This window comes from Adiantum capillus-veneris, chromosome 23, assembly GCF_014529385.1.
Source record: "Adiantum capillus-veneris isolate H3 chromosome 23, ASM1452938v2, whole genome shotgun sequence".
Taxonomy (NCBI): domain Eukaryota; kingdom Viridiplantae; phylum Streptophyta; class Polypodiopsida; order Polypodiales; family Pteridaceae; genus Adiantum; species Adiantum capillus-veneris.
This window is the reverse complement of record NC_140953.1, coordinates 117,780,438-117,804,998: the sequence shown is the minus strand read 5'-3', so window position 1 is coordinate 117,804,998 and position 24,561 is coordinate 117,780,438. Positions and strand designations below refer to the sequence as shown.

The 24,561-nt window shown below is 44.7% G+C and overlaps 1 protein-coding gene across 2 annotated transcripts; it reads left to right on the top strand.

The window, feature by feature from the left end:
* The first annotated feature begins 219 nt into the window (after positions 1-219).
* Positions 220-21,414, top strand: LOC147428434 (uncharacterized). 2 transcript variants are annotated; one of them, XM_086497374.1, is made up of 4 exons: positions 220-376; positions 441-532; positions 624-782; positions 1,347-1,652. In XM_086497374.1, exons 1-4 carry the CDS (start codon positions 289-291, stop codon positions 1,527-1,529), a joined length of 522 nt encoding a protein of 173 aa, XP_086353500.1. In that variant the 5' UTR covers positions 220-288; the 3' UTR covers positions 1,530-1,652. The 2 variants fall into 2 exon arrangements, with proteins under 2 accessions (XP_086353500.1, XP_086353502.1); XM_086497376.1 differs by lacking the exon at positions 1,347-1,652 and adding an exon at positions 21,088-21,414 and having other exon boundaries at positions 221-376.
* The last annotated feature ends 3,147 nt before the right edge of the window (positions 21,415-24,561 follow it).

Below are 24,561 nucleotides of genomic sequence, written 5' to 3'. Positions count from 1 at the left end.
TTTCCAACACACACACACACACACACACACAAAGTACCTCGATTGCCTTTCTCTCTCTATCTCGGAGCTGTCGATTGCTGCAGTGCTCCTCTCTCTCTCTCTCTCTCTCTCTCACCAACTACATGCACATATTTTAAATCAATTTTTTTCAACGCCATTGCTCTCTCTGATCCTCTTTCCTTTATTAAAAGAACCCAATCATTTGTGACCACGTGGCATAGCTAACCTTGCTCCTTTCTCTAAATCGATGTTACATAATCAAGGTAAACAGATCTCGAGTTCAGCTAGATGGCAACATCGTTGTCACAGCAGCTAAGCTGGAGCCGCCATATATCCTGGACGTCTCTTCCGCCGCGCTCCGTGGTCCCATGTGCAGGTGAGTATGCGCGCGTGTGTGTGTGTGATGCTTGAGCTTCACATTTTTCCTTCTGTGTCTATAGGAGGTTCCCTTTGGATAGAAGCCGGGGCTGGGAAAAAGCGTGTGCCTCGCACTGAAAGTTCGAAAGTGCTCAACCTTCGTTCAATAAAGAAGGTCATTCCGTTCTGCTGTTCTTCTTTTGTTCTTGAGCATGTCAGAAAACATAACATGTCAAGCAAGCGCTTTCCTGTGTTTATCACTGCAGCTTACAGGGACTACAGAAAGGCCGAGGTTATTGGTGTTCTGCTCTGAGAAGCATCTCTATGCACATATCGTGGATGATAGGAGGAAGGAAACACTTGTCTCAGCTTCTACAGCACAGCATACTGGCACGACAGAGGAAGGATCAACACATCCCATTTTGGTATGGCTTCGCATCTTGCTAGTTGGCCATATAGGATTGACAGGTTCTCAAAGGTAATCTTTTGCATGTTCGCAATCGTTGAGAAGAATGTAGGTTTACTGGCAATTGGATCGTTGGATGCATGTATCTGCTGCTTGAATGCTTGATTGTTTTTTAAATTGCAAGCCACTGAGGCAAGACTGAAGCAAGAATGTTTAGCGCTTAGTATGCTAGAGAATACATGCTGTAGGTGACTTTTAGGAGCCACACCTCTAATTCCTTGACACCCTCGTGACATGAAACGTCTAGCACACCGTTGATGCAGAGGTACCATTGGACAATTTCATTATTGCATGCACATTGGATAACATTACTGAGTTGTCGAGGCAAGATTAGTGCGCAGATATCTAGCTGTTTGCATGATAGATAATATTTGCTGTTTGGCGCCTTAGTGGCTGGATAGCTTCTATATGAAGAACTTAATTTCGGTTACTCTATGATGGTGTAGATGTAGAGGTGTTTACTATGGCAGGTGGTGTCACGATTGTGACTATGTTGCAGTATTACATCTATTCCTAGTTGCAGATATGCGAAGTGCCATGCCAAGGAGGACCCCTACGCGTGGATGGTCACACCCCTTCGCCCAAAAGACGCGTCTCTTCGCCAAAAGCCACACTCCTTCGACGACTGGTCACACCCCTTTGCTCTACGGGTGCGACTCTTCGCCCAATGGTTGCAACTCTTCGCCAAAAGGATGTGTCTTTATGACTAAAGTCATGTCTCGACTCTCTTCACCAGGAGACACGTCTTTTCATTTTTGTCTCTTCATCTCCTATATAAGGAGCCCTTGTATCACACATTCAATCAATAAAACACAGAGTCTTCTAAGTTTTGTCTCGAGTACAGTTCAAGTTTCTTAAGTCCTAATCATGAGTTTAAGTACTTAATCAAGGATTAGTAACTAGAATCCTTACAGTGGTATCATAGCAATTTTTTTTCCCGGGACCCGAATATCGTGAGCCTCTCACCCTCGCCGCTACCCTTTCCCCTCCCTCTCTCAGAGTTGCATGGAAGCAGAAGAAAGGTGGTATACACATATGCGCGCATGAGGTAACTTGAATTTTCCTTACTCCAGTGCAAAACAATATTGGCGTAAAAATGCTTACGAAGAGCAGCCAACGCACGCATGAAGGCATCGTTTGGTGAAAAAGCGCAAGGCTGAAGGTTGGTCGAAGAGGCACGCGAGGCTGAGGATTGGTTGAAGAGGCACGTATGCCCGCATGTCATGCGCCAAGGGGTGCGAGATTGCATCGCGAAGAGGCCAAGGGGTGCGAGCACAAAGGGGCACGCCGTTAGGAAGGGGTGCGAACACGAAGGGGCAACAGCAGGGCCACCACCAACATCACCATTCACGGGTAGGTGTGCGCGCACACGCAGCTCTTCTGTCCCTACCTTCAGCCAGCAACGCATGCCTTTTTTTTAAATTAAAACACACAGCTCTTCTGTCCCTACCTTCAACCAGCAGCGTATGCCTTTTTTTAAAATTAAAACCCCAAAGTGGCTGCCCAACATGGCCGGCCACTCACATTAATTAAAAGGGCCACTCAACTTATGGTTTAAATGATAAATAATAAAAAAACCACGCTGCTCTTGCTTGCGTACGTAAAAAAAAACCAGCGAGCGCTCCTCTTGTAGCGTGCGTAAGCAAGAGCAGCGTGGGTCAGATCAGCTAGCGTTTGCAGATTCAGCCCGGAAAGCGTAGATTTCAGCATCTGCGTTTTCAGCGCGTTGTCGTCGCATCGTCGTCATCGCCGTCGTCACCGACATAGAGTCATAATTCAGCAGATTCAAGATTTGCAAATTTCAGCCATTAGCGTTTTCAGATTTCAGCCTGTCTTGTCGTCGTCCTCATCGTTGTCGACATCGTCGGCAAGTCCATTGCATTGTAGAGATTTGTGCAATCAATAGTAGACTGCTCTCGCCATAGAGAGTGGGGGAGGGTTTGACAACATTCTGGTGTCGTATTCTTCTCTCTCTATCTCTCAATCTCAGCACCTTCATTCAGATTACTTTGTTGTGATCATTTGCACTCTCTCACTAAAGGAACAAAAGGCTCTCCCTTCCGTAAGTAAAAAGAACCCTTGAGCACAATTCGGAGCACTCATCTTGAGCAAAATTCAATATTCACATCCGTTGCACCTTACATTGGTATTAGAGCTTTGACAGTGTTCTGTATCACTCAAGGAAAGAACCGCAAGAATTTTTTTGCTCGTTGCGGTCGCACGTAACCCAAGTCCACTTGGGGGTGTCGATTCCTAATCATGTTTTTGAAGAGTGATAGGAATCTCAAGAAATAAGGGCTTGTCCAACCTCCCCTTGTTTCTCTTTTCACTCATTGAGAGTGGACCGTGCACTTAGCGGCCGGTCAATGGACATGAGGTAGGAAAAAGCAACCTTGGTGAGCGCAAGGTCGCCAAGGGGTGTGCCCGCGGGAAAGAGAGGAGCTCGGGTAAGAGAAGATCCTTTTCTAATACAGATTGTAAGCTAAAGAAGAACTTGAAAAACCTCAAGAACTCAAGACCCTCAAGACGCTCAAGAACTCAAGACCCTCAAGATGCTCAAGACCCTCAAGACTCTCAAGAACCCAAGAACCACAAGAACCCAAGTTCCTCGTGAACTTAAGAACCCAAGACTTCAGTGTATGGTCATCAATTGAAGCGGAATGGATACCTTGCATAGAGGTGATGAGCATGGAAGTGGCGAAGAAGAATTTTCCCCACCAAGAGGTTTTTCCGACCCTCCCCCTTCCCCCTTCCCCATCTACGCCAAGGATTGCATCAAATCCTATGGAGGCTTTGGTCCAGACGATGATGGACATGATGAGACAACACGAAGCGTGGCACGAAGAAAGAAGCCCGATTGAGTAATCCCTGTTGCAACCATGTCTATTTGAGATTAGTCAGACCAAAATGCTGCAGCCATTTCGTCTATTAGTTCCTGCACTTAAAAACAAGTCAAGAACAAATCAGTTTGATATTCAGGAATTCCATTTCATTAAGTCATAGAGCATAATACTGTGAGCTCTCAGTATCCCTGAAGCTCAAAGAGACATCAGTGACTCTAGTATTTAAAAAATCAAGGCATCTGTTGACAAAGGAGCGGAGTAACTCCCCTCTTCTGCAAACCCACTTTACCAGATCTTTGGCCAAGTTGAATTCTGGGTTCCATTTGGAGTAGACTACACTAAACCAAAAGCTTCAAGGTAAAGTTTCACAATCTGAGGAGTATTTGCTAGGTCCTTCTTCTCCATCCACTTCGTAGCCAATGTAGGATAGTTCTTGAATTTAACCAAGAACCGCCTTCGTACTTTACTCTTAATCTTTTTGTCCTTATGTGCCAAAATTTGTTCAGGAATAAGGATCTCCTCGTTTTCCTCCACTTCGGATTTCTCATCGGGCTCCCCATCTTCAGGTACATCTCCTTTAAAAGGTTTCAAGAGACTCACATGAAATGCATTGTGAATCCTCCAAGTGTCAGGCAGTTTTAGTCGGAAGGAGACATCATTGATCTTTTCGGAGATCTGGAAAGGTCCGTAGTATCACATACTAAGCTTTGGAAAAAGCCTCTCCTTTCTCTTCTTCTTTCTCAGGCGTGCCTTCTCAAAACGTAAGAGCACCCAATCATCCTCCTTCAATTTCAAATCGCGATGATGGCTCTCCGCTGCCTTTTTCTGTCTTTCGTTAGATTTCTGCAAAGCCTCTCGGACCTTGGCAAAAGCCGTGTCTAAGTCGCGCGTGTACTCATCAGCTTCAAAAATCTTATCTTTCGTGCTTAGGAGGGTGGAACCTTCGCAACACCTTCAATAATCTCAAATGGCGCCTTCCCCGTCGAAGAGTGTATCGTGTTGTTGTAGGCAGATTCCACCAAAGGTAGATACTTTTCCCATTGAGTCTTTTGATATGAGATATAAGACTTCAATAAATCTGAAACCATTGAATCGGCAATCTTAGATTGCCCGTCAGTTTGCGCATGGAAAGATGACGAGAACTGCAACCGTGGGCCAATGTTCCCCCAAACTGCCTTCCAAAACAAACTCGTGAATTTGGGGTCCCTGTCAGAGATAATCGTCTCGGGCATGCCATGTAATCTGAAAATTTGGGCCACAAAGAGTCTCGCTAAGTGATCCGGCTTGACTGTTTTCTTTACTGGAATGAAATGAGCGTGCTTGCTAAATCTGTTAATATTAGTCCAAAATACCATCGTGACCACTCTGTGTTCTTGGGAGATCAAAAATAAAATCCATTGCAATACTTTCCCAAGAGCGGGCGGGTATGGGTAAAGGCTGTAACAATCCCTGTGCTTTATGCTTGTCAAACTTGACCTTCTGGCATACCAAGGACTGCACACAAACTCGTCCACATCCTTTTTGAGTCTCGGCCAAAAGAAGTATCTTTCTATCCCTTTCAAGGTGGTAGCAATGCTGCTGTGACCCGTAAAAGGCGAACAGCGGCATTCAGTTATAACCTTTTCCCTCAACGGTTGTGTAACGCACAACATGGTTTTTCCATCCCGAATGAAAAATCTCGCTACTGTTTTCCCATCCCGTATCCGTGTGAAAACGTCTGTAAAATCCGTATATGTGGCATATTGGTCGACCATATCCTCGAAGCTCCTATGGTGTATCGCGGAAATAGCCAGAACCAACGGCTTCCGAGACAAAGCATCTGCCACCAAATTCTTCTATCCCTGCTTATGGAAAATCTGGAAGTGAAACTGTGACAAGATGTTCGCCCACCGCATCTGCTTTTCTGGTAGTTGCTTCTGTGACAAGAAGTAGCGTAAACTCTGATGGTCTGTAAAGACAGTAAAATCCGCTCCGAGTAGGTAGTGTCGCCACTGAGTAAGAGCATGGATAACCGCAAAAGCTCTTTCTCATAAATCTGTGCTGTCAATTCCGGCCTTGAGAACAATCGGCTCTCGTAAGCAATGACATGGCCTTCTTGCATAAGACGGCACCCAGACTACGACCACAAGCATCACAATATACTTCAAATGACTTCTGCAAGTCCGGCAAAGTCAAAACCGGTCCCGTAGTCAATATCTCTTTCAAAGTCTGAAAGGCAGTCACCTCTGTGGGTCCCCACGAGAAAGGGACTCCTTTCTGTGTCAAGATATGCAAAGGGGAAGCAACCTCTGCAAACTTTCTAATGAATCGTCTGTAGTATGAACACAATCCCAAGAAGCTTTCAACTTCATGGACATTCTGCAAATCGGGCCAATCACGGATAGTCTGTATCTTGGCCGGATCCATCTGCACTCCTGCTGCTGAGAGTCTGAGACAATGTGTCCCAAAAAAGTGTATCTTTGGTAGGAAAATTTCACTTTTCTTCGCATTAATCACTAACTTGTGATCTGGTAATGCCTGAAAGACTTGAAGCAGATGTACTCTATGTTCCGCCTCATCCTTGGAGAAAACAATGATGTCGTCAAAGAAAGTGCCAACAAATAGTCTATACTCTCGAAAAATCGTGTCCATCATTCGGTTAAATGTCGCAGGAGCATTGGTTAGGCCAAACGGCATCACCAAAAACTCAAATAACCCAAAAGTCGTCCGAAAGGCTGCCTTGTAGATGTCTCCTGGCGCGATTCGGATTTGATGATATCCACTCTTCAAATCAATCATGGTAAAACACGAGGATCCCTGTAATCTGTCGAGTATATCGTCGATCCTAGGAATCAGAAATCTGTTCTTGATGGTGATTTTGTTGAGAGCTCTATAATCGATGCACATTCTTCAAGATCCGTCTTTCTTCAAAACCACAACACTGGAGAGCAATACGGTGAAGTACTAGGCCGGACAAGATCCTTTTCCAAGAGGTCTTTCACTTGGTTCAGATCAATAGTATGATCTTCAGGACGAGCGGGTGGTAACTTGCCTGGCAGGCCCTCTAAGAAGCAATCGGCATGAGAGTCGAGAAAATCTTGGTGTTCTTTATTAATTTCAGGCATATTTGTCCTATCCTCATCACTCAACTCTTTCAAAAAGATCGAGTAAACAAACAGACTGGATTTCATTAATTTAGAAATGGTTGAAGCCGATACAATAGGGATAGACTCGCTCTTAAGTTTTATATCGAGTACAATGGTTCTGTCTTTCTCTGTGGTCAATGTCGCTTTCCTCGTCCGATAGTCGACCACGGCGTTGTTCTTGTGGTACCAGGGAATTCCCAAGAGGACATTACAGTCTTCCAAAGGTATTATGTAAAAGTCCTCATGCCCCAAATACCCCTGACAATGCAACTGAAGTTTGCCAATGACAGGTGTAATGGCTACGTCCTTGCCAGGTGCCGCTAGAACTGCCTCTGTAAGTGGTCCGATACGATCCGGAGTGATCTCGAGCCGCGCCGCCAATTCTGGTGAAATGAAGTTGGCCTTGGCTCCTCCATCGAAGAAGATCAGGGCTTCTTGGTCTTTCACTTTGCCCCAAGCTCGGTAAAGTTTTGTACTCTCGTCCATCGTGTTGGGATCAGTACCCACGCAATCTGGAACCAGTCCTGTTTTCGTCTTGCCTTTTCTTCCAGGGTCCTCAACTGATCTCGAACTGTCAGGCCTCTCGTCATTCTTGTCGTTCTGTTCTTTCTGGGCCTTTATAGGGCACTTCGTGGAGATATGCCCAGTTTCCCCGCATCCAAAGCACTTCCCCTCCTTGATGTAGTTAGCCCTCTCTTGAGGAGTAAGCTTGGGTCGTGCATCCTTGTCTTTCTGTTCTGGGTTGCTCTTTCCCTTTCTACTTTCATTTTTCGAAGTCTGTTCGGCTCTTTGCGTCATGATCTCATCTGTGGCAAAACCCCGTTTCGCATGACTCATCAAGTCCTGAATGGAAGCTGACTTTTGTTCCAAGCAGTGATCTCGGATCTCTGTAGGTAGACCCAAAACCTCTCAATCTGTTCCTTGAACGAGATCTTCTTAAATGAAGAGGTGGGTAGAAAAGAGCTCTAGAATCTCTCGCAATAAGCGTTCAGTATTTGTCACGTTTGTGACTTAACTACATTACAATACTTACTCATTGATGCAGATACGCAAGGATGACCCCTGCGCTTGGATGGTCACACCTCTTCGCCCAAGAGACGTGCCTCTTCGCCAAAAGTCACACTCCTTCGACGACTGGTCACACCCCTTCGCTCTATGGGTGTGACTCTCCGCCCAATGGTTGCAGCTCTCGCCGAAAGGATGTGTCTTTACGTCTAAAGTCATGTCTCTTCACCATGAGACGTGTCTTTTCATTTACGTCTCTTCGTCTCCTATATAAGGAGCCTTTGTGTCACAAAGTGATGACGTGGCGGACAACAAAAACCCTAATTTCTGCCAGAAACCCTAAAATTCCTGCAAACCCTAATTTTTGCCAAAAACCCTAATTTTCGGAAATCGTGAGGCTTGAATTTTTTTTTTCTTTTTTTTTTGGAAAATGATGAGCGACGCGAATCTTGCTTTTTTTTTTTATAGAAAAAGAGAAAAGACTCTCTAAGAGAGAGAGAGAACTGATGCTTTTTATTTTAAAAGCTTTTGGGGCTTTGCTTTTGGGCATCCCTTGTATCTTTAAATAAGTGGTGAGGGCTTCACTTCTCAGAGGATCTGGACGCAGAGTCTGAGAGTGAAACCCTAACCACTCTCTTGTACTTTGATCTGATTAATATAAAAAGAAATACCGAAAGGGACGCCAGTCCTTGGGGCCAATATCTCTAGGCACGGAACTCCGTCGGGCCAGTGCAAATCTATTGTGATCTGTGAATTGTTTTGAAGTGGTTATTTGGTGCTGTCGCGGTTGATTCTTGACTTGGAGTGTCCAAGTGTGTTACACTTTGTACTCAAGTTTATTCGTTCAATCAAACACAAAGTCTTCTGAGTCTTGTTTCCGAGTTCAATTTAAGTTTCCTAAATCTTAATCATGAGTTTAAGTACTTAATTAAGGATTAGTACCTAGAATCCTTACAGTGGTATCAAAGCAGATTTTTCCTTACAGTGGTATCAAAGCAGATTTTTCCCGGGACCCGAAGGTTGTGAGCCTCTCACCCTCGCCGTTACACTCTACCCCTTCCCGGAGTTGCATGGAAGCAAAAGAAAGATGGTACATACACACGAGGTAACATAAACCTTCTTTCTCAATTCTGCATACAAAAGACAACAATACGGCTGTGTGTGTGGCACACCCGATGAATTTCGGGATCGTTTGTGCTAGTGCCCCTTCGCGTGCCCTTCAAGAATTTTCCTCCTCGGAGATTCTTGATGGAGGTGGACCTACGTCCATAGATGCAATTGGACCATTGAAGTAGCTTCAGATGACTTCGTGTCGCTTTCGGCACGGCTCAAAGAAGCAAGCGTTGCAAATGTTTATGAAGTTCTAGTATTGCATGACCCACGCATCAGAGTGGGCCGGCGAATAGTCCTTTCCAGGATTCCAGACACTGTTGGCGATCTCCCTCAACGCCGTACAGTTCAGTACCAGTATCTCATTTTGAAAAGGAGGGGATGTCACGTGCACATCTAACCCTATGTGTACGTGGACAAGCTACTTCATGACATGGGTTCAATTCAGTTTTGTTAGCTTAGCTTAGGAAGTGTTCCGGCACTTTTGTGAGTCTGTTCGCAGACCGTGCATGTCCAAGCACTTAGAGTAGATGCATATCCTCTGGTTGCACACAGCATGATCATCAGATTACATCAGAACCCATCAGGAGCATTTTTACAGTGCACATACCTATTTTCCCTATTTTAGCCATTTTTCACTTATTATTAATAAGTGACTTTGTTGGGAAATTGGGTAGGGCAATTCAGGTAAGTCAATATATAAAGAAACCTAGCGCTAGTGTATTCTGGCAAAAGAGGCAGCAGGCACCTTCTCAGCAAGACCCCCAAAAGACACTAAATCTGGGCTAGCGTTTTTGGATCAGCCTCAAGCTCTAGTGTTTTGCAGATTTCAGCCTTACGACATCGCGACATGATCCTTGTAGTATCATATCTTCACCGCATCCGTTCCCTCGCGATAGATCAGCCCTAGCGTTAGCAGACCCAGCAGACCAGCACTAGCGTTTTGCATTTGCAGACCTCCACCAGCGTTTTGCAGATTCTCTGCAATAGATTCAGCCTCTGCATCAGCGTTTTGCATTTCCAGCGTATAGACACCGCAGAACAAGTCCCGAACCTCGCGAATCTCACCTTCCCGCAGCATATCCTCGCCACACGGTCAGATCAGCCAGTGTTTGCAGATTCAGCCCGGAAACGCAGATTTCAGCATCGTCGTCATGGTTTTCAGCGCGTCGTCGTCGCATCATCGTCATCACCGTCATCACCGACATAGAGTCAGAATTCAGCAGATACAAGATTTGCAGATTTCAGCCATTAGCATTTTCAGATTTCAGCCCGTCTCGTCGTCGTCCTCATCGTCGGCAAGTCCATTGTATTGTAGAGATTTGTGCAATCAATAGTAGACCGCTCTCGCCATAGAGAGTGGGGCCTTTGGAGGAGGGTTTGACAACATTCTAGTGTCGTATTCTTCTCTCTCTATCTCTCAGTCTCAGCATCTTCATTCACAGTGTTTACCACTTTGTTGTGATCATTTGCACTCTCTCACTAAAGGAATGGAAGGCTCTCCCTTCCGTAAGTAAAAGGAATCCTTGAGCACAGTTTGGAGCATTCATCTTGAGCAAAATTCAACATTCACATCCACAATACCTTACACATGGCATGCTTGAGACGATAGTGTTGGACAGAGATCCCCGATTCACGAGTTTGTTTTGGAAGGCAATCTGGGGAAAATAATGGCACGCGGTTTCATCATTATTCCACCTGCAGACAGATGGGCAATTTGAGATAGCCAATTCAGTGGTTTTGGATTTATTGAATTCGTATATCTCGGATCAAAAGACTCAGTGGGAAAAATATCTGCTTTGGTGGAATTTGTCTACAATACAACGGTTTACTCTTCGACGAGGAAGGCGCCATTTGAGGCAATCGAAGGTTCTAAGAAGGTCCCTCCCTTTCTAAGCACCAAGGACAAGAATTTTTAAGCCGATCAGTACACGAGGAATTTGAACACTGCTTTTGTCAAGGTTTGCGAGGCTCTAGAGAAGTCTCAAGCACGGCACAAGAAGGCAGTAGATAGACATAGACGTGACTTGAAGTTAAAGGAAGATGATTGGGTGCTCTTTTTGAGAAAGCATGCCTAAGGAAATGAAAGGGAAAGGAGCGACTTTTCCCAAAGCTTAGCATGAGATTCACAATGCTTTTCATGTGAGTCTCCTGAAACCCTTAAGGGTGAGGTGCCAATTTACAGGGAACCTAATGAGCAACCTGAAGTGAAAGAGAGAGAGGAGATACTCGTTCTGGAACAGAACCTGGCCCATAAAGAAAGGAAAGTGAAAGATAAAGTGATTCGGCGGTCCTTAGTGAAATTCAAGAGCCATCTGTCATTGGATGCGAAGTGGATGGAGGAGGAGGACCTAGCAGACACTCCTTGGATTTTGGAACTTCACCTTGAGGCTTTCGGCTTAGCTGCAACTATTTCAAAAGATCTCGCAGATCAGCAGGGTTGAATTTAGTGCAATCGGGATTGCACGATAGAGGTCACTCCGCTCCTTTGTCACAAATTACTTGGATGGAATAGAGTCATTGATTTCTCTTTGGATTTCAAGGATACTACTGTGGTGACTGTCACAAGAGGGGCACCATGTGCCAATAGAAAAGAACAAAGTGAACAGACTTTAGCACTTGAATAACAAGTGAAACTGAAAGAGAGAGCGCACGCGACACGGAGTGACGGAATTCCACCCTAGAGAGTATTGACCCCAAACCTTGGCTCCCCTTTCAGTATTTCTTTATATTACTTGAACTCGGTACAATGCTGGTACTTGCGCTCTGCACTTCTCACTGAAGCGTGCCAGAGACTGAGCCCTCTGCACTTATTTAAAGGCCCTTGGCCTATGAAAAGCAATTTACATGAAAAGCCTTCAAACTTAAAAGCAACTGGCCCAAAACCAAATGCCCACAAGCGCCAGCGCAAAAGCAGAATTCCGTACAGCTCTACCACGTCAGCAGTCAGCGTAAAATGAGGGAATCCGTACAGGCTGTCAGCGTGAATTCTGGGAATCCGTACAGTTGCCACGTCATCTTCTCCGTGTGTGTGTGTGTGGACTTTCTTTAATAAAATGTCTTTATGTCACTTGGGCCCCATCGGATGGGGTCCCCTAAGTTGGTGGGAACTTCAACTTCTTCTCCTTCTTAGGGTTTCGGTCCCTCGGCCAGGATTTGCAAGTTGGCTTAGGTCTTTAGTGGTTTGACGCGTCAGTAGTTTGTGACATCCACCCTTCTTGAAAGAGAGTAATCGTCCACGATTACAGCATATCAGCAAAACAATTCAAGTTAGCTCAAATTTTTTTTCCAAGGGTCATTCCAAGGGACAATAGTTTACTCTTTTTTTTGTTAAAGAGTTGGCTTCTCCTTTCGGCTTTTTTGTTAAGGAGTTGGCTTCTTCTTTCGTCCAGATCGGAACTCTTGATATTCCGGCGTAGTAAAATTAGCCATCACACCCAGACCGCTTTGATCTTCCACGGGTGTCTTGATGCACTAAAATTACATACCCAGGCAATCACATCCAATTAGGAATATTCAGTGGTTGGCACATCACAATGCAACACAAATGCTCACATATGCATGTTACAAGACACAGGAACATAGAGTTGCCGATGAACACTCCTCCCGCATAACCTGACAAGGTTCGGGCCGGGAGATATTCAACGACTTCCTCATCACTCCTCCCGCATAACCTAAAAAGGTCCGGGCTGGGAGATATAGAGGCCTTTTACAACCAAACGCCCCCCAAATCGCAGCTTGCGTCGTTTGGAGGTGGTGAGAGTAACCACTATTCAGACTTCTTAATACTCCTCCGGCATAACCATCCAGGTTTGGGCCGGGAGTAACAACAACAATATTTTTCAAGCATTCAATACTCCCCCCGCAAATAACCACAAGGGTCCGGGCCATGAGTATGTGCAAGCATTCTCAAACATCATTTCTCACTACTCTACCTGGGAGTAAATCACCAAGCATTGAAATCAGTATTCAAACCAGAGTCAAACAGTTCACCAAGACAAGTTTAAAACAGATACTATCCATTTCAAACAAATTTTCAAACAATACTTTCTCAAACAGTACTCAAAAGTATCTAGCTATAAAAACAGTGCTCAAAAGTAGCTATAAAAACAATTAGAGAGTTCATTCAGGGTTTTGTTCGGACAACCGAACTTTGAGGACGATTGACTTGTCTCTCTACATCACGGTGATGGTTCGGTTCCGAACTTGGAGAGTCGCATCATTCTTGTTGTGCCACGGCATGCCCAAGAGAACGTCGCAATTGCCCAACTTCATAATGTGGAAATCATCTTTTCCATGATAATCTTGGGTAGTCAGTGGAAGAGCACCAATGGCTGAGTTTGCCCCGTGGCTAGCTCAACTTCAATTTCTCCACCCTCTGCATCATAATCAAAGTGCATTTGCTTCAAGAATTATGGATGGATGAAGTTCTCTGTAGCTCCGGGGTCAAAGAAAATAAAAGCTTTGAAGCCATTGACTTTGCCATATGCTTGGCACAATCCATTTGTACTCTCAAGGCGTATGCCATAGATATCAGGGATTAGTCCAATAGCGGGTCTAGCTCTCTTAGCTGGAGGTGGTGATGGGGTTCTATTGACCGTTGGTGCAGGCGTCGGCTCCGTTGGTCTAATAGTGCGATGGGGACACTGGAATAGTTATGCCCTGTTTGAAAGCATCCAAAGCATCGACCTTCTTGTAGTAAGGTGTCTCGTTGTTGAGGCGTCAAACGAGGCCTTTGTGGCATAGTTACCGGGGAACGCCCCCTAGCCCCCGTTCCGGCGTTCCGGGGGGCAGTTCCCTTCCCGAACGTTCCAGAACGTCCCGGAATGTCTGACGTTCCGGGTGGCCAATGCAAACCGGAACGGCCGTTCCGGAACGTTCCGAAACGCCCCTGGACCGTTCCGGAATGCCCCTGGAACGGCCAACGGCTACAAACAAATTTGGCAAAAATTGAAAAAAATTGAAGTAAATGTTTGGGCTTCTTTTGAAAGTGTGCAAGGCCTCAAGGACTCATAAAATGCACCCCCCTCCCCCTTTCTCTTCACAAGCTAATCCTCAAGGCTCAAGCTCTCTCCCTCTCACTCTCAAGATCTCTCCCTCTCAAGACTCACTCTCTCAAGGCTCAAGGCTTCAAGCCTTCAAGCTCTCTTCCTCTCCCTCCCACTCTCTCAAATCTCTCCCTCTCTCTCTCTCTCTCATCATCTAGTCATAGCAAGGTTGAATGGTCTTCAAAACGAGTTTTTTGTGAGTATTAGAGTCAAAGCACTCTAATACTCCTTGTATTTAAACACAAGGAGCTAAAAATTGCACTATTTGGGTGTTTTTTATACCTCCCGTTCCGCGACATTCCTGTTCCGGACCCCTAGCCGTTCCCCCTGTCCGCGGGGATCCCGTTGACGTTCCCGTTCCGCGTTCCGGGTAACTATGCTTTGTGGTTGATTTTCACGACCCTCGAGAATTTGTTTGTTGTCGTCGAGAGTTGTGGTTAGTGGCCGGAGGTTCTTGTGTGGTAAACTCTAACTTTCCCTTCACCAGTTTGTAGCCGACCGTGGTAATGGTCCATAAGCTCTTGCATGGTGGAGACTTGCTGGGAGAGACAATATTACTGTAATGGTGATGGTAGTCCAATGGTGTATCGCTCGCACATTGCCTCCAAGGGAACAATCCTAAAGAAGCAATAGTGATGGTAGTCCAATGGTGTATCGCTCGCACATTGCCTCCAAGGGAACGATCCTAAAGAAGCACACTGGAAGGTACACGTCGAGAAACCTTTGGTTATAGTCGTCCATGGTTTCGGTGGCTAAGCATTTTCAAGTTGCCCCACTGTGCCAAAATCCGGAAGTCTTGTAACTACGTGCCAAAACTGTCTTGAAAGCTTGCCAGGTCCTTGGAGCATGCAGTTGTGTCGCGACTGAACTCCACCATTGCATAACATTATCTTTAAGAAATCCCGCTGCTCGAGAAATCTGGAATTCTTCTGTATAGTTTCCCAAAGCATAGATGTTATCAAATTGTTGTAGGAACTACAATGCTTTCTTTGGATCTTTCACCCTGGAAAAAGTGAAAAATTTGACTGTCGTGCTGCCATCCTTAAAATCTTTACGCCATCCTCGGATACGAATAATAAGGGTATCCGTATGGGCTCCAATCATTGTAGCCTAGTGGCGGTGGTGGTGGGGAGGTGGGGGCAACGGAGGTTGCAAAGGCGGTTGTAGTGGATTAGGATCAGATGGTTGCACCATATTCCTGAAGACTCCCGCGATAGGAACAGACGGCTGGGAAGGTTCTCTGTTGGAAGCCCTCGTACCTTCTGGTGCCGGAGGACGAGGTACCACCTGAGGCATCAAAGGGGGTAACATGTAATTAAAATTGTTGAAAACTTTGCAGCGGCGGAAGATTTTGCTGAGGATGCCACGAAAGAATGTCGTGAAGCTCGTCGAGAAGAAACTGCAAATATTCAATTGAATAGTCTTGGGTTCTTTATAGCTTATGCCCTGTAAGACAGAGCGGTGAAGACAAGAGCGTGTCCGATGCGTGATGAAGTAAGGGTGGGAGTGCCTAATAAGTCTGGGGTCGGGACCCGAAGATACTTTAAATAAAATTCCAGTAGCCTCTAGTTTGCTCTGTCTGCTCTTTTGTAGGACCGGTATGCTTTTAGAAAAGCACACGCCTGATGCTCTGATACGACTATCACAAGAGGAACACCACGTGTCTATAGAAAAGAACAGACTAAACAGACTTTAGCACTGCAATAACAACCGAAACTGAAAGAGAGAGAGAGAGCACATGCGACACAATATGGCTTCAAATAAAATTCCAGTAGCCTCTAGTTTGCTCTGTCTGCTCTTTTGTAGGACCAGTATGCTTTCAAAAAAGCACACGCCTGATGGTCTGATACCAGTGTCACAAGAGGGGCACCACGTTCCAATAGAAAAGAACAGACTGAAAAGACTTTAACACTTCAATAACAATTGAAACTGAAAGAGAGAGAGAGAGAGCACATGCGACATGGAGTGGCGGAATTCCACCCCAGAGAGTATTGGCCCCAAACCTTGGTGCCCCTTTCTGTATTTCTTTATATTACTTGAACTCAGGAAAATGCCGGTACTCGTGCTTTGCACCTTCTCACTAAAGCGTGCCAGAGACTGAGCCCTCTGCACCATTTTTAAGGCCCTTGGCCTATGAAAAGCAATCTACATGAAAAGCCTTCAAATTTAAAAGCAACTGGCCCAAAAGCAAATGATCACAAGCTGCCAGCACAAAAGCAGAATTCCTTACAGCTCTGCCACGTCAGCAGCAGCGTAAAATGCATGATTCCGTACACCACGTCAGCATGTCAGCGTAAAATCCGGAAATCTGTACATGTTGTCAACGTGAATTCCGAGAATCTGTACAACTGCCATGTCATCTTCTCTGCGCGTGTGTGTGTGGACTTTCTTTATCTTAATGTCTTTGTGTCACTTGGACCCCATCGGACGGGGTCCCATAAGTTGGTGGGAACTTCAACTTCTTTTGCTTCTTAGGGTTTAGGCTCCTCGGCCGGCATTTGCAAGTTGGCTTAGGTCTTCAGTGGCTTGACACGTCAGCAATTTGTGATAGTGACAGTATTCTGCTTTATGACTTCATGAATAAGAAAACTGAAAATGGGAATTCTCGAACTTGAATCTGATTGATGTGTACTCTCTCATGTGATTTTGTTTGTGCAAGATTGAAAGACGAAATGATTGTAGCATTTCGGTCTTGAGAATCTATAGACATGATCGCAATAAGAATTAGCTAATCCGACATCAGTTAGGTTCGAGACGGATCTAGATGCGAGTGCTAAATACATTGCCAGGAATCATGGTCTTAGATCTGGAATCAATTTTTATGTTATTGATGTGATGTGAATGTGCACTGACTGAGTCTTTGTTCAAGTGCTAGATTTGTGTTGTATAGTGCATCGGTACTTCGAGTCAGTGTCTACTAAATTGGTTTATGGCCCTTGTCTGTTTTGCAGGCGTAATTGAGGGCGATTACAACTCTTTCAAGAGGGGGGTATGTCACAAATTGATGATGTGGCAGTATTGCCTGGATAGAAGTGCTGATGTGGCAGCAGACTGTACAAACGTGCTCGTATTCTGCGTTGACAGGCTGACGTGGTAGACATTACGAATTTCCGCGATCTGTGTTGATCGCATGTTGACGTGGCCAACTATACGGAATTCCGTAATTTGTGCTGAGTGCTTTTTCTTGCAGATTTTGGAACCAGATGCTTTTGGGATAGTTTGCTTCTGAGGTTACTGCTTTTGGGGCATCCCTTGTAAGAATAAATAGATCCAAGGGGCCTCACTCTTCAGAGCATCTGGACGCAGAGTCTAAGAGCAGAGGACCCCTCGGGTGTTGTACTTTGCTCAAGCATTAATATAAAAATAAATACTGAAAGGGGCGCCAGTCTTTGGGGCCAATCTCTTTGGGCAAGAAACTACACCAGGCCGTGTAGACTCAATATTAAGTGTGAAGTGTTTTAAGGTGATTCTCTCTCGTGTGTCGTGCCAGATTCCAGACTTGGGGTGTCCAAGTTTGTTACACCAACAAACAGATCTTGAGTTCAAGACTCGATGAGATCCTGGGATAGCTCTCTCTCTCTCTTGAGTTCAACTCCTCGTCGGCTAGATCTTCAAGGTCTCTTGGGATAGTTTCCTACGACGTTAAAACTCTCTTCTTCGCAAATGTCCGGTGTAGAATACCTCAACTAGGTGGCAACGTCGTCGTACAGCATTTGGGACCACAAGATGGATTGGTCCCCGCCCTTAAAGAGAATCTTTATCAGGGAGAATCCTTTTACAAGCACAAGAACCCGTTCTAAATCATTGGACTCGATTGTTTCCGATTCCGTTCTCGGTATCTTCGAGCATAGGCAGAGGCTTTGTTGCTCTTTCTTTGTGCGAGGGCTTCGCTGCTTCACTTGCAGATTCCTGACGACCAATTCCTCATGTGCTAGCGTTGGCAAACTGAGGGTGAAACAAGAAATTTCTGGCTGCTTTTATTGGTGCTGGGGATTGGCAGGAATAGCCGGTGGCTATCCTGCAACAATAGCTATGGGGGGTGAAAGAAGAAATCGCTGGCTGCTTTTATTGGTGCTGGGACCGGCAGGAGTCGCTGGTGGCTATGCGGCAACAATAGCCGTGAGTGGAGGGGGTGCCAAAAAAACAAGGGGAAGAGAGCGAGAGGACTGGTGGCAGCCTGTAGAGAGAGGAGAGAATGCACAGGCTGTTTTTGGCTAAAGATTTGGGGCGCCCAATTTTGGACGTGCTTTATTTTAGAAGGGGCTGCCCACTTATTAAGTGGATGACCGATCACTTTAAAAAAAAAGTGTGAACCTGTTCAAAACTCAAATTAACTAAGTGAGTTCGAATTGATGCTACACAGACACAATCTAGGCGTCCCCGGATGTAGTTAGTTCTCAGACATAGATGCAATGCAAACACAGCTTCCTCGCGAGAAAGCATCTGCTTTTTTTGGAAAACACTTAAAAATATTTCGCTTTATAGAAAAAAGCTTCTCAAAACCCATCATTATTCTTGTGCTGGCCTCTTTACGCGTATTCCTTTTTTCAATTCGGATTTCTTGCTAGACCAATGGATTATTCCCTTTTTGATGCTCTGGTCGTCCATCACGTGACGCATTAGGAATATCCGTTTCGCGGTCTCTCCTACCGAACTAACGTTACAACCCGTTATTAATGCTTAATGTCACCATCATATGACACATCAGAGTTGTCCATTCTTAATGGCTTTTAATTATTCTAGTGGATCTATAGTTCCCTAACCTTACGGTTCAAGTGCACACATTTAAATATCCTAATTTCAATAAAAAGAAATTACTCAAAAAAATAAGAAACTAGTCCATTTAGCAACATGGTTTCTAAAGAATTGTCCTCAACTCTAGTGCTTGTACATGAATCTTGAGATAAGATTATAATTCCTGCTCGGTCATCCAATGAGCGTCCAAAGTAGAATAATTCTTGAACTTTACCAAGTACTATCGTGTAATCTTCCCGGACTTGAGTGGCTGCTCCCGATGGTGAATGATCTGCTCCGGTTGGAGTATTTCTTCTGTTTTCGCAACCTTTGGAGGTTTCTCAGCAATAGGTTGACTTGGAGGCGGTCCCACATATGGCGGGAGTAAACTAACATGGAAAGCATTGTGGATCTTCCAATTAGATGGTAGTTTTAATCGGAACGTCACATCGCTCACTTGGTCAATTATTTTAAACGGCCCATAATATCAATTGGAAAATTTTACCACTTTCCCTTTATGAGTCGCTTGTTTGTTTAATCTTGCCTTCTAAAACTTGAGTAAGACCAATTGACCGATTGTTAAGTCTAGATTCCTTAGGTGCTTGCCCGTAGCTTTCTTATGTTTTTCCTAAGAGCGCAAAATGGCTCTCTTACTTGTGTGTAGGCCATGTCCAAATCCCGGACAAATTCATCTGCTGCAAAAATCTTATCCTTAGTTACAAGGATCGGTGGAAGTCGTAAGTTCGGTAGGAAAGGACTAGGTGATGGGTATTCATGATGCGTCACAAGGTGGGTGATGGGGGAATTGGAAAGAGAATATTCATAGTCAAGAGGAAATTCGGAACTGTGTTAGAATTGTGCATAAGGATGAGCAAGCACTTGAATGAAGAAGGGTTCAGAGGAAACTTTGAGGAAAAACAATTGCTTTCTAAGAAAGCGGGTTGCTTTTCTGGAAAGCAAATTCTTTCCCACGAGGAAGTCTATGTCTGTATTGCATCTGGTCTATGTCTGCATTGCATCCGTACAGGTGGTGTGAGAGTGCACGTGTGCGGAAGAGAGAGAGAGAGAGAGAGAGAGAGAGAGAGAGAGAGAGAGAGTAGACAAGATATGGTGAAGAGGGGGCAATCAGCCCCCCATGACTCCCAGAACAGAAGACCCTCATTACAATTAGTATGATGGAAGTGGGTACCCCTCTGGCCCTATAAATAGGTGCCCAAGGGGAGGTAGGGCAATGCCTGGAAAAATCCCCCACAACCCAACAAGAAAATGATGTATGGAAATATATGAGGACGCCTGGACAAAGGTGGGTGGTCGGCCCCAAACTCAGGCGGCTGAACCAGGTACAACCTACACTATGGATGGCTAGCCCGGAGACATACTAGCCGTACAAGTCTTCCCTAGACCTGTGAAGCAGCAGAGTGGTGTAAGTCTAATAGGTGGTTGCATCGAGGGACTCCTGGGTTGTGATTGTGTAAGCATTGTTCACCTTATTAGGTTTTACTGAGTTTTTTTAGCAGGTTCTGACCATTTTTAAAGGAGACCAAATGCCCTCTAAATAAGTGGGCAGCCATCTGGTAACTAAAGCAGCCTAAAACCCCAGCGCTCCCACTCTCCCTTTTTTTAGCCAGAAGAAAGAGCGATCCCCTCTCTCTCTTGGGATAAGTTTCCTACGGCGTTAAAACTCTCTTCTTCTTCTTCTCTCTCTCTCTCTCTGTCTCTAACCAGGCTCCCCCTCTACCCTATTCCTGATGGAGAGGGGGGAGACTCTCCTATTTACTGTTTTGCCAGGAGCTATAAAAGCAACCTAGCGCCCTGAGTTGTGTGCGCGTGGGACAGCTGCAAGAACAAGAAAAAGCCACCGCTAGGGAAAAGGAGGAGTTGCTGCAGATTTTCAGCCGTCAAGATGCTGCCGCTGGTGACCCCCATGGCTGCCCCAAGTGCACGAGATGACGACAGGACCGAGGAGGCGAGTTCCATCACGAAGAAGTGCATACAGAGATTGTTTCCATCGTGACAAGTTGCTTTTTTTCTCTGGTTTCAGCCCATAAACGTCGTAAACAGGGCTGATTTATGAGAAGGAACCCGAGAGCACACCTCTATCGTGTGTAGGAAGTCTCGATGCACTAGAATCACATTTGCGTGCCTTTGGCTTTGATCGGCTCTCCCATACTCTACTCCCTTCTGGTCAGGTCGGGCAATGCCACATCACCAAGTTGTGACAGCAGGGATTCATCATACCTGGGACAGCACCAGAAGGTAATTGTTGCTCATGTCCAGCCAGAGTCTTCTTGTGGTTGAGTTTGCCTGATCTCTGAATATTATGTGAATTTACTGCTCTACTGATATTGCAGAGGAATCTTTTTTTTGTTAAATAAGAATCTTGTCTATGTTGTGATTAGGATGCGGCAAAGAAGCTCGGTGAGGAAGTAGCCATGGAGTGCCTCAAGATGGGCTTCTCACGTGTGATCTATTACAGGCACGGCTCCTTGCATTGGGAACGCGTGAGGACATTTCGATTAGCAGCAGAGGACTTCGGCCTGGAGTTTGTATACCCAAAATGACTTTTTAAAAGAAGATTACAATCATGTCAATCACTTACAACTCTGTGCATATTGCATATCAGAGGACAGTTTATTTAGATTGCCTACTTTTGAATTGCTTTGTTCGTGACAGTAATTGGAAACTTTGTGAAGATTTGAATAGGCAATGATGTTCCTCTTGCAAGATATTAGGGCTTAAACTCATACCACTTTTTTGCCCCAGATTTTGTCTTTGCATCTTTAGGTACATTCGGATGGGCCCCAAGTTCTTTTTTGGCAATGCTACCTTTTTGGCCTACATGAGGCCTTAGTCTGTAGACTCTTGGAACTCTTGGGGGGGCAATGAACCATCGGATTTAACTTGTAGCGAACACTTGTGAACCATTCAATTTTTAACTCGGCGACACTTTTTACCTCACGATTGCATGTAGTGCTTAAGAAGGGGCATTAGCATGGGGACCGTACACACTCTCCCATCAAATATGTGGGCCATTGTGACTATTCACATCATTTTTTAAGTATGTTACTCTTTGTTGGATTCGAGGCTGCAAGATGGCATTGCTCTCCAAGTAGAAATGTATTTTCGTATCTATTCTAAGGTTATGGAAAATGACCAAATATTGACCTTAACAATGTTGTATGGCCTAGAAGGGTGATAGATGAGCGTTCTCATTCTACAGCTGCTTTGCTTTAGAAGCAAGCATTGGACAAGTTCGATAAAGGGTTGATACATTTGAAGCAGAATCGGATTTTTCTTGCCATGGTTGGTTACTTTAATGCAATAAAAATGCATGTATGGAAGGCTTTTATTTTGATGACACCCTCGGGGTGTCAATTTTGTCAAAGTAAATCATTGCCTTTACAAAGAGGTGTAACCTTTTGGCTCTTTTAATACCAAATTAGGTCAGTGGAAAATGTGTCTAACTGTATGATTGCACTAAGCTTAAAAATGCTTCCAATGAGATGCAAAGAAGAAAGTAGGTATATTGATGGATGACCCAAAGGTTCGCTGAAATTTTTCTCTAGGTGGTCATTAAATCAAAATTGCTTGACTGAGTTTGGGAATTGCTAGGCAAAGAGGAATGCCATGTCACCCTAATGTATGTCTCAAGTTGAAGGCCTTGTAAAAATACTTGATTAACATACGTGAAACACTCTAGTCAGAAAATGAAATCCAGTTTTGAACGTGGTAACCTCAACAATTTCGATCCAACAAAATGAGGCACGTGTTGGCATCCTAAAACAAAGGAAGTTACTTGGTAGTTTAAATAAAGGGACCCATTTATGAATTCTAAGAAAGGCGTGCAAAAAATTGTATGCCTTTTCTCCCCTCTCCCCCAGGCATCATTTACCGTGTTAAAAAGAAGATGTGATTTCATTTAAAGCGTCTCTTATCAATAGTGGTAAAATTTAGTTGCTCAAGAACGGTATTATCACCAATTCATAAGGTTTTCATTGTGCCTTTTAAAACCATGAAAAAGTGGGGTGTGTAGTTGATCTTGGAAAATGGTTGTAGTGTTTCCATTTTAGGAATCCAACGTGAGATTTCTTGGCAGCTTCTGCCGCATTAAGGCTAAAGATGAAAGCTTTTGGTGACTTGACTCGCTCTCATATCATATTGCATCACCCATAAAGGAGAAACTAGCATCTCTCTGTTCTTTGATTACCATAATTGTGTAATATCAATTTGGAGAAGGGAGCAAAGTTAGCTATGCCATGTGGTGAGAAGTGATTGGGCTCCTATTTTTTAAATAGGAGAGATTTGCACAACCTAAATAAAAAGCTATGGTTGTCATCTAAATCTTAAAAAGCGCGGCAAAGTCAATTGATTATGGAGCACACCCAATGTATAAAGCCAGAGAGAGAGAGAGAGAGAGAGAGAGAAGAGAGAGACCTTGCAACAGCTTGCTGCATTCCCTATTGTTTGTGTGACGTGCTTGGATGCCATCCCTCTCGCTCCTTGCAGGCCCAGCATCGTCAAATCTGATGATGCTAGTGACAACGAAGACCTTGCCAGCAATTAATATTACCAAGCGAAAAATTGGAGCCCCGAACACGTATGACCATGCTAAGCCATTGATAGCATCGCGATTTGTGTTGAGGGGGCCCTTCTTGCAGTTGTGAAGCAAGGCAAAGAAGCGGAAGAGAAGGATCTGTAATGTGCTTCAATTTGCCATGAATTGATCAATTCAAGCATGCTATTGTTTTTCGTTTTTTGGTTACCAAGCTTTAATGTATGATGTATACTACTTCTAACGTAGTAGGAAAGATAATCATTTGTAAGGGTAACATTGAATAGATAGGTGGATAAGCTTTCTGTCTGGAGTGTGGACCCTTGGAATGCACTCATTGTGGGATTTGCCCCACAAGGTTAGGGCCAAAAAGCTCTAGTCTTTTTTCAGCAAATGCGAAGCGATGGCCTATCTTTTGATTGCAAGATTTGCTCCATAGGGGTAGGACCAGAAAGCTCTAGGTTGTTTTCAGTAGATGCAAAGTGATCGCCTCTCTCCAAAACTTCTTGAGGAGCTTCTTGTCCAGACTGTGGACTCTTGGAATGCAATGATTGCAGGGTTTTTCCCACAAGGGCACAACTAGAAAATTCACGCTGATATGGTTAGTTAAGGGTTGTTGAAAAAAGATGTCGTGCTTAGCAATGCCTTGGTTGACTGTATGTTTGTTGAATGTGGTGCGCTCCAAAGAGCGCCAAAAGTGCTCGAGAGAGGCTCTTTCCTCTTTGCATCTCGTCAAAACAGTTCAAAGCTTCCTTGCCATGCAGATATTGGGTAGAGTACACTCAAGTCAGTAGAGCATCTGGTTTAGACATTGATGGGTTTGTAGGCTTGCCAACTCTACTACACATTATGGAGTCCAAAGTTGGTTTGTGTGCTTCCTACCTCAAATACATAGAAGGCACTCATGGAACCTACAAGAACGCTTTGAGAGTGTTACAACTCAAGGATTGAAAGTCCTGAAAGTACACCGCAGTGGGGCAAGCATTGGGGCTGCTGAATAGGTACTAAGATGAGGCTATGGGCAACAGGGATTGCAAGGACTAGATTGGTCACTGGAGCGCAAGCAACGCGGGCCTAATGAAAGGAAGGGTTGTTGGATGACTTCCTGCCTAGGATGTTGTCTCTTGGAGCGAGTTGATTGCAAGATATGCCCAACATGGTTGTGGCAAGTAAGCTCTGGACTGTTTTCACCAGATGCGAAACAGAAAGGGACTTGCTTCAAATGCAATCACCTATGCATGGAACTTGTAGGCTTGTGGAATTTTGCATATGTTTATACCATATGCAAAGCAAAAAGGTCATCTCTACATGTGCAATCACC

Coding starts and splice junctions, on each gene's coding strand:
- LOC147428434 (XM_086497374.1), top strand. CDS start 289: ATGGCAACATCGTTGTCACAGCAGCTAAGCTGGAGCCGCCATATATCC. Junction 377..440: donor CTCCGTGGTCCCATGTGCAG/GTGAGTATGCGC, acceptor CTGTGTCTATAG/GAGGTTCCCTTTGGATAGAA. Junction 533..623: donor ACCTTCGTTCAATAAAGAAG/GTCATTCCGTTC, acceptor TTATCACTGCAG/CTTACAGGGACTACAGAAAG.